Genomic DNA, 10,779 nt, shown 5'->3' with positions numbered 1-10,779 from the left:
AGTCTTAAATGTGATGCATTAAAGTTAGACATCTGTGAATGCTGCATATAGAGTGTTTTCACAATGCGTCATCAAACGGTCATATTGGCAGCACTGAACTTAAACAATGCCACTGAACTGAACAAAACTTGCATATTTTGCTGATTACCACTGATCAAAATGGTCAGTTGTTGTCATGTTTTGGGCTGTACTAATCAGTTGGACTGGGAAAAACATTTGGAGTACTATAGACTGCCAAAAGTTCTAATAAATCACAGAGATAAGTCCAGAAAGCTGTTTGAGAAAAAAAAAAAAAGGCATTTGTGGTTGGCCAAACTGAACGAGGATTTCCAGGGCAATTTCTTATAATTTCTGGACATGTAGGTGAAATATTAGGCTAATATCTTAATTAATACTGCTCTTATGTATCTTTACCACTTATTAACTTCAGTTTGTCAAACTATTGTGCCCTTTCCTGCTTACTGATTTAACAGCTTCCACACAGTTTTTCCATGGTTTAGACAGCATAAATGAGCAGAACAACCATTTAGTAGTACATTAACCGTGTAATCCATGCTGTTGTTTACATCCCAGGATGGCCAATATGGCCAAGCATCTGGGTGACCAACTGTGATGCAAGTACAAACCCTCTATAGGTGGAATGTGAAATTAGTTTTCTCAGTTTCAGTTTTAACTTGTTTGCTGCTCCCACTCCTTCTTTCTTAACTCCACTCGCCTTATTTTCCCGCTTACAGTCTTGGGCAGGTGATCCACAAACTCGATCTGACAAAAAATGAGTTAAGCATTTAAAAGCTGAAACAAGATCTTCAAGTTCTAATTGTAAGTTACCTTGCATGGATATTTATAAGGAGCCGTGACAGTCTTCACATGTGTTTGCAGTTCCTGGATCAGTTCCTTATGCTCCCTTGATTTATAATCTGTTGTCAGCACTACAAAAGCCTTCACCACCTGAAACATGGAGAAGCACAATTGAATTTTACAACTGGAGTAAACAGTTTTGTATTCCATATGTGACCTTGGACCACAAAACCAGTCATAAGGGTATTTTTTTTTTAATTGAGATTTATACATCATCTAAAAGCTGAGTAAATAAGCTTTCCATTGATGTATGGTTGGTTAGGATATACAACTATTTGAAAATCTGGGAAAAAGTTTTCCAAATGAAGTTCTTAGCAATGCATATTACTAATCAAAAGTTACGTTTTTATATATTTACGGTAGGAAATTCATGGAACATGAGCTTTACTTAATATCCTAATGACTTTTGGCATCAATATACAATGTATTTTTGGCTATTGCTACAAATATACCAATGCTACTTAAAGTCCCTCGTAGTCAAAAATTGTATCCCTTAAAACTAATCTTTGATCATCAAAATTACATTTTTAAATGTTTTCTTGTGAAATTTTTTTTCTCATGCTTTAAAACAGCTTGAATGTAACTCTACCCCCTTGCCTCATTAACTATACGCGGATCTATGAATATGCAAATTAACCCCGCCTCCACTCACTCACACCAGCCACAGCCTCCTGATCCGTCCACCAATTGAACTTAACTGTAGTAAACGCGATATAATGGCAATACACGGATAAAACTATGTTTTTACTAGCGGAAAACTACAGTGGATACTGTGACATTCGTTAAAGGTACTTATTTTACGATGTTGTGTCATCAAATTGTTTCGAAGGCTCGAATGCAGCCTAGAAGTTAGTGACTCCAGTTCGCGCCCGTGAGCATGTGTCTGAAGTGCAGACGCCAATGCGGGAGAGGTGCTTCTGACTCCAGGCAACTTTTACACTGTTGCTGCAGGTTATTATTTAAGTTAACGGTTAGCGGCTTTGCTCTATTTAATTTTTGGTTTTGTTTTGGTAATCCTTTTGGTATGTTTTCCATGCTAATGATATTAATCTATCCACTGATGTGATTGGTTACTGAATTTTGTGACGTAGCAAAAAACAAAATTGCATTTCTGGGACAGCCTTTGGGAAAGTTTAAAGGAGAAAATACCAAGCAATGGTGTTGATTAAAGGGATTGTTCACCCAAAAATGAAAATTTTATGTTTATCTGCTTACCCCCAGGGCATCTAAGATTTAGGTGACTTTGTTTCTTCAGCAGAACACAAACAAATATTTTTAACGAAAATCGGTGCAGTCTGTCAGCCAAATAATGGCAGTGGATGGGCACCAGACCTGTAAAAGTAAAAAAAACAAACATGCACAGACAAATCCAAATTACACCCTGCGGCTCGTGACGATACATTGATGTCCTAAGACACTAAACAATCGTTTTTTGCGAGAAACTGAACAGTATTTATAGCATTTTTTACCTTTGATACACAGCCACGTCCATCTTTCATGAGCACGAGTTTAGCATCCGGCTCGTTACATGAGTACACGCTCTGGAAGCACCAGAAGCGATCTGTCGCATGTATACGACACTCATTGTTTACACAGAGCACAGAGATTGTGGGTAAAGCGGCTATTCAAATGGTAATTACTTGCGCCTATTCTGATTGTTCTCATCTGGGACTTTTCACCGATTTACCCTTACGGCGTTACAGAGCGCATACACGTGTAACGAGCCGGATGACAAGCTCGTGCTCAGGACAGATTGATGTGGCTGTGTAGCAAAGGTAAAAAATGCTATAAATACTGTTCAGTTTCTCGCAAAAACTGATTGTTTCGTGTCTTAGGACATTTATGTATCGTCACGAGACGCAGGGTGTAACTTGGATTTGTCTGTGCATGTTTTATTTTTTACTTTTAAAGGTCTGGTGCCCATCCACTCACATTATTTGGCTGGCAGACTGCACCGGTTTTCGTTAAAAATCTTTGTTTGTGTTCTTCTTAAGAAACAAAGTCACCTACATCTTGGATGCCCTGGGGGTAAGCAGATAAACATCACATTTTCATTTTTGGGTGAACTATCCCTTTAATGGACTGACACATGGTTTGTCTAAAAGCATATTAAAAACACTACATGGACAAATAAACAACATAAAAAAACTTGATTTTCACTACAAGGGTGAGTTCCAGGGTCACATGTGTATGATAATCAAGGTTACAATTTGACATCAGCTGCATTGTTAGACACTATTTTAAAACATCATATGTGCTCTGCTGATAATTATGGTACTGCCTTTTAAGTTTTGTCATTTTTTGCCCAATTCTCAGGTCACACTGCATGTATCCTTCACAGTGAAGACAATCCCAGTATGCATTGCAATACCTCTCCTCGAACCGGATCGGGACTGCTGACCACAGCAGATTCTGCTACAGCTGGATGCTCTATCAAAGCGTTTTCCACCTCAAATGGACCAATGCGGTACCTAAAACACACACACAACATGACATATGAGATTTAGCAATTTGACATCACCGTTATGACAAGCAGAGTTCAATACCCTGCAGACAGGATGACATCATCAGCTCTGCCAATGAACCACGGGTCGGGTATCCTTCTTCGTCCATCATTCCCCTGTCACCTGTCAGGTAGAAATCACCACAGAAACATTCTGCCGTACGCTCTGGCTCCCTCTGCAGGATGAATTTAGATCGATAAGTTTTATAAGTGCATCTCAAGCTCAAGAACATTTGTGACCCTGAACCACAAAACCAGTCTAGTAGCATGGGTGTATTTGTAGCTATAGCCAAAAATGCATTGTATGGGTCAAAATTATACATTTTTCTTTTATGCCAAAAATCATTAGAATATTAAGCAAAGATCATGTTCCATCAAGATATTTTGTAAATTTCCTACCATAAACATAACAAAACCTAATTTTTGATTAGTAATATGCATTTTTAAAAACTTTAACAACAAATTTAAAAAGATTTTCTCAATATTTAGTATTTTATATTTTATAATAGTTGTATCTCAGCCAAATATGATCCTATCCTGTCAAACCATACATCGAAGGAAAGATTATTCAGCTTTCAGATGATGTATAAATCAATTTCGAAAAATTGACCCTTATGATTGGTTTTGTGGTCCAGGGTCACATTTTGTTAGTAAACGTGAAAAGGAAAACATACTGTATAGTCTGTGAAAAGAGAGAAAGGTCTTTCTGGTTTGACTCTGATGCCGAGGTCTCCCTTTTGTCCATGTGGCACAACAGAACCATCTTCATCTACCACCTTAAACCAAAATAGTCCACAGTTCACCTCATAAAAAAACAAGTCAAATCTATTACCTCAATTGCTCATCTGTAATTTTTCAAACTCTATTTTTTTACCCATTTTTATTTAATCATGAGCATTATTATCTCTCAGTCCATCCATAATAACTATTATTATGGCCAGTTTAAACCCTGGATAGATGTTACTGCACCTGAACATCATATCCTGGTGATGCCTTTCCAAAAGATCCTGGTTTGATCTTCATGCCTTTGAATGTGCCTGCTATTAAAATCTAGGTGGAAAAAAGAGGAATGACAAATCTCTGTGTGACAGCACTTATAATCTAAATTAACTCCCCTTCAGGTCATTATAAAGGCTTTTGTTAAGGAGTCAGTGAATATATAATATAAAAAATGATTCAAAAGAAGAGTTTTTAGCTTTTAGGCCATCCAAGATGTAGATGAGTTTTTTTTTTTTTTAAAGAAATTTAGCATTACATGACTTGCACACTAATGGATTCTCTGAAGTGAATGGGTACCGTCAGAATGAGAGTCCAAACAGCTGATAAAGGCATCACAATTAACAACAGGACTCCAGTCTATTAATTAACATCTTTTGAAGTGAAAAGCTGCATTTTCTTAAAGGAACACTCCACTTTTTTTGGTAATAGGCTCATTCTCCAGCTCCTCCAGAGTTAATAAGTTGAGTTTTACCGTTTTGAAATCCATTCAGACGTTCTCCTGTTCTGGCGATATCACTTTTAGCATAGCTTAGCATAGATCATTGAATCCTATTAGACCAATATAGCATCGCGTTCAAAAATGACCAACGAGTTTCGATATTTGTCCTATTTAAAACTTGACTCTTCTGCAGTTATATCATGTACTAAGACCGGCGGAAAATGTAAAGCTGTGATTTTCTAGGCCGATAAGATTAGGAACTACACTCCCATTCCGGCGTAATAGTCAAGGAAGTTTGCTGCCGTAATATGGACGCAGCAGGCGCAGTAATATCACGCAGCGCCTGAAATTAGTTCCCAGCTAGGTAACTTCCAATGTGACATTTTTGAACGCGATGCTATATTGGTCTCATAGGATTCAATGATCAATGCTAAGCTATGCTAAAAGTGATATCGCCAGAACAGGAGAACGGCTGAATGGATTTCAAAACGGTAAAACTCAACTTATTAACACGGGGGGAGTTGGAGAATGAGCCTATTTCCAAAAAAAGTGGAGTGTTCTTTTAAGAAACAAATCCATCATTGAGGTGTTTTAACTTAAAACCGTCACTTATGACCAAAATAGCAGTTCATAATCCATTATAACACTTCCTCCAGTAAAAAGGTATTTCTCTCCTGATTCAGATTAGTTGACTTTTCACTAGAGAAAGCAATATTATGGATAAAGGACTCATATTTTTCCCTGAAGCAATGGTTTGAAGTTAAAACCGCCTTAATGATGGACCTGTTTATTACAAATATACAGCTTTTCACTTCCCAAGATGTTTTTAGAGTTGTGTGGATTACTTGTGGATAATTGTGATGTTTTTATCAACTGTTTGGACTCTCATTTTGACGGCACCCATTTACTGCAAAGGATCCATTGATGAGGAAGTGATAAAATGCTAAAAGAAATGTTAAATTTCTTCATAGCTGTTCCGACGAAGAAACAAACTCATCTACATTTTGGATGGCCTGAGGGTGAGTCATTTTTGGGTGACTATTTCCTTAAATGTTTACAGTCTCAGTCTGTCCGTATCCCTCATAGATGTCTAGTCCAGTAAGTTCTTTCCACTTCCACATCACCTCTGGGTTAATGGGCTCTCCTACACACAGACAGTGCTCAAGAGCCCTGAACTTGAACCTGTCAAAAACCACAGACAAAGATAAGGACTAGACCTGGACCAGATCAATCTGTCAGATTCTGCTGTGATCCTTACACGTTGATCAAAATTCTCAGTCATCAAATAACAAATTCAGTTAAAATTTTGCAGACAGTAAACACAAAACCGATAATCATAAATGAAGCCTATAAAAACTTTTAAGATAGAGCTAAAAGAGAATTAATTTGAATTCAAATACATCACAGTGCACCAGTTACAGTCAGTACCTGGATATGTCCTCCTGTACAAGCATTCGATAGGCTGTTGGTGCCGTGCAGAAGGTGGTGATGGGATAGTTGCTCAGAGTCTGTCAGGAGAAAAACATGTTACCAGAATGTGCACTGTCCAACAAATGAGACCCTGGACCACAAAACCAGTCTTAAGTATGTAACGGCCAAAGCTATGTATTTGCATACATTACATTATATTGTGAGGTGCCCTTTAAGAGACTGATCACGTAACGTATAACGCACACTGTGTGGAGATGACGTAGAATGACTATGTGACGTTTTAACGAGAACCATATGGATGATAAGTTCGCTCTGCCTTCTTGCTATTATTTTGTCTTTACTTTTATTTGTAACGCCAAGAAAGAGTTAAACTCTCATGTATGAGAGGGGTGCGTTGTCGTGTACCAGCCATTAAATGTGTGGATCACCAACTTTGCCGTTTTCTATCTCTTTCATTTCACTAACTTAAATAGTAACCCGGGTTAGAGCGTTACAGGTAGAACAGGTATATGTGACTCTGGAGCACAAAACCAGTCTTAAGTCGCTGGGGTATATTTGTAGCAATAGCCAAAAATACATTGTATGGGTCAAAATTATTGATTTTTCTTTTATGCCAAAAATCATTAGGAAATTAAGTAAAGATCATGTTCCATGAAGATTTTTTTGTAAAATTCCTACTATAAATATATCAAAATGTAATTTTTGATTAGTAATATGCATTAAGAACTTAATTTGGACAACTTTAAAGGTGATTTTCTCAGTATTTAGTTTTTTTTTGCACCCTCAGATTCCAGATTTTCAAATAGTTGTATCTCGGCCAAATATTGTCCTATCCTAACAAACCATACATCAATAGAAAGTGTATTTATTGGGATTTCATATGATTTATACATCTCCGTTTTGTAAAATTTAACCTTATGACTGGTTTTGTGGTCCTGGGTCACATATTTGTAGCAACAGCCAAAAATACATTGTGTGGGTCAGAATTATCGAATTTTTCTTTTATGCCAAAAATCATTAGAATATTAGGTAAAGCTTAAGTTCCATTAATATATTTTGTGAATTTCCTACCATAAATATAACAAAACTTAATTTTTTATTGACAATATGCATTGCTAAGAACTTCATTTGGACAACTTTAAAGGCGATTTTCTCCGTATTTGATTTTTTTGCACCCTCAGATCCAAATATTGTCCTATCCTAACAAACCATACATCAATGAAAAGCTTATTTACTCAGCTTTCAGATGATTTAAATTTACCAGAATTCTTACCATGTTTTGCTTTTCCATAAAAAACTTTAGTATAGCTTTGTTAGGATGAATTTTGAAAGAATCAATTCTTTCTAAACAAGCAGAACATTCCACTCAAGAATGGACCAGTGACGTTCCTGTACCTTGAGAACTGTACTTGCATCAAAGCGTGGCATGTGGTGAGCAAACACACATGCTCCTTGGATCCATGGCGCAAACACACTGCTCCATGCAGACTTGGCCCAACCTGTGTCCGACGTGTTCCAAAACACATCCTGCTCAGTCAGATCCAGCCAATACCTTAAGAATTCACACAAACAAAAAGAAACGTTAAATGTTATCCACTATTTTGCCGATTTGAAACACAAAGTTGGATCTCAAACTTTCCATTGTGTACATTTTTTACATAACTTCTAATGCATCTTTAGCTACATAACGTATTCATTTTCACATAATTTAACTTTTATAATGTTACAAACCTGCCGTTCACCGTGAGCCCTAAACCATAACTACAGTGACTGTGTTGGGTCATTTTTGATATACTCACCAATATTTTATGTATTTTCAAGGAATGCACATTTCTTCAGTAAATTACAGTGCCCTCTGTACATGCACATCTCTTGCTCTCCACTCACCCCATGAGTTCGGTCAGGTTGCCCCAGCCATGCATGGCCCTGTGGGACAGCAGAAGCTTGATGGAGATGGAAGGGCAATCTGAGGCTACTGTGTCCAACAGTGGAGCCAAAGTTTCATCAGTGATCGCACACTTGGCCCCAGATGTTTGCAGCCGGTGACGGACATCTCGAGCAGTGAGCTGAGATGTGCCAGGGATGAGAACCATACCTGTGCAACGAAACAGGGCGTTAAAAAAACCTCACTTTTTATTTAGACAAAACAGTATATCTGGCACTCTGGGTAAGACGAGGAACACTCGATCCCCTCTTTCCAAACTGCACACCTGATGCAAAACATTAGCAAGTCTTCTGGAATGAAAGCCCAACTCCTCAAAACTCCATCTGACCTCTTTCTCACTGTCATTCAACCACCACAAAGCTGGAAGAGAAGACCTCTGTCCATTCTATAAAATACAAAAACAATACATCAAACAATTTCACTGGCATTGTGAAATAACTGTATGGCATTCAAATGAATTAAGCAGATTGGGATATCACCAGTCTCCACAAACATTATTACATTACACAAAACCAGTCATAAGGGTCAATTTTTTGAAATTGAGATTTATACATCATCTGAAAGCTGAACAAATATGATGCATGGTTTGTTAGGGTAGGACAATATATGGCTGAGATAAAACTATTTAAAAATCTGGAATCTGAGGGTGCAAAAAAAAAAGTACTAGGAAAATCCCCTTTGAAGTTGTTCAAATTAAGTTCTTAGCAATGCATATTACTAATCAACAATTAAGTTTTGATATATGTACGGTTGGAAATGTACAAAATATCTACATGGAACATGATCTTTAATTAATATCCTAAGGATCTTTGGCATAAAAGGAAAATTGATAATTATGACCCATAAAATGTATTTTTGGCTATTCCTACAAAAATATAGCCTGGAAAAATCCAGACCCTAATCTATTAAGATTAATTCAATTCAATTCAATTCAATTCAAATTGTGCTCTCGCGAGACCTCTGGATTTCCAGGGTAACAAAAATACCCATGCTACTTAAGACTGGTAAAAACAGGTGTGGAACAACATAAAATATTGTAAATGAATACAGATTTTTTATGAGTTAACTTATAAAAGCCAGTTTCTTATTGACATTATACTCTAAAAAGTAAAAAAAGAAAGGCATCTAATAATTATTAGTAGCGGATCTGTCAAGTTTTGTGCATAAGAGGGCGAGTAAATTATCTGTAATATTTTGTTCTGGAAGTGAACTAATCCTTTGAGTCCCAAAATATGAGATTGAAGCAAAAAAGCCGTTTCGAAAAGTACAACAGAAACTACCGCCTAACTCCACCCCCAAACCCTGACAGACAGCTTTGTCAACCAATTGTGACCTTCCTCTACGCCCCTACCAACGGCTCTGGAAACGCCCTAACCTTTAGCCACGCCCACGGCTCCAGTTTGCAGCTATCCTTACTTGGAGAAATTTGGTAAAAAAAAAATAGCCCCAAAATTTTCTGATTGGCCAAAACAGCATCTTTTCCCTGTATTTTTATGTCTTGAAATGTTTTTACTCTTGAATGTACAGCATCAGCTGATTTGGTCAGTGTTTGTATTTTGCAATTATTATTACAAAGTATGATCCAGTCAAAGTATTAACCCCCTGGGTTGGACATGCGTATTATCAAGTTTAAAGTAAAATTGATTGGACCAACATATTAGAACATCAGAAGTAGAACATTTCATTACCTTTTCTTTTGTTTCCCATTGCTCCAGCACGTCATTGGCGAAATTAAACCGCTGAGGAACTCGTATGTTGTAATCCCGTTTTATGCTCTCATAATCGTTTTTTGGAGCAGATGTTTTGTGTCTGCACATTTGCAGCCACTTACTTCGCTCATACACTCCATTTTTGCAGGCGTTTTTCAGAGAGTGGTTAAAAAGATGTTTGCGAAGCACATATACATTCATTGCAAGTCTTTATGTCTGACCCCGACGTTGTAAAACTTGAGCTTTGAGGTTGTTTCTTTCACTCGACATTAGTCAGTGACATCTAAAATTTTCACACGGATCAGTATATTATCTCATTTTCGGAGTCTGGCGCTTAAATCGTTGTTTTCCCCGTTCCTTGCAATAAACTTCTAAGAATGAAACTACATCCTATACAAGGAAAACGCAAGCACTGCAGAATCTACAAAACAAACACTAAATCATCATCTCGGCTATGCAGGAATGACCGCCTACAAAACTAAAGTCCCGTGTCTAAACATATTCAACACCTTCAGTTAAGAAATTAACCAGATAAGCGACTTTTCTCGAAGTTGAAAAGCATGTAAAACTTAAATGCCATTTATTTAAATAACATGACAAATGTGACCCTGTGACCCACAAAACCAGTCATAAGGGTCCATATTTTTGGGAACTGAGATTTATACATCATCTGGAAGCTGAATAAATTAGCTTTCCATTGATACTAGAAGACAATCTTTGGCTAAAATATTTGAACTATTTTGGTTCAAAAAAAGCAAAAGAGAAAATCACCTTTAAAGTTGTCCAAATTAATTTCTATCAATGCATATTACTAATCAGAATTAAGTTATGATACATTTTACGGTAGTAAATTTACAAAATATCTTCATGGAACATGATCTTTACTTAATATTCT

General features: G+C 37.0%; 1 protein-coding gene across 1 annotated transcript; it reads right to left on the bottom strand.

Annotated features, from left to right (window-relative positions):
- Positions 1-358: 358 nt before the first annotated feature.
- On the bottom strand, positions 359-10,085 carry acsm3 (acyl-CoA synthetase medium chain family member 3). Its single transcript, XM_073849177.1, is given in 12 exon segments — positions 359-762; positions 829-948; positions 3,230-3,329; positions 3,405-3,451; positions 3,454-3,537; positions 4,036-4,137; positions 4,331-4,411; positions 5,858-5,981; positions 6,228-6,307; positions 7,626-7,782; positions 7,962-8,560; positions 9,864-10,085. Coding segments are annotated over 12 exon segments (1,809 nt in total). The 3' UTR covers positions 359-669.
- Positions 10,086-10,779: the final 694 nt, after the last annotated feature.

Source organism: Garra rufa, chromosome 10 (assembly GCF_049309525.1).
Source record: "Garra rufa chromosome 10, GarRuf1.0, whole genome shotgun sequence".
Classification (NCBI taxonomy): domain Eukaryota; kingdom Metazoa; phylum Chordata; class Actinopteri; order Cypriniformes; family Cyprinidae; genus Garra; species Garra rufa.
Note: the sequence above shows the minus strand (reverse complement) of the source record. Positions and strands in the feature narration are given on the sequence as shown.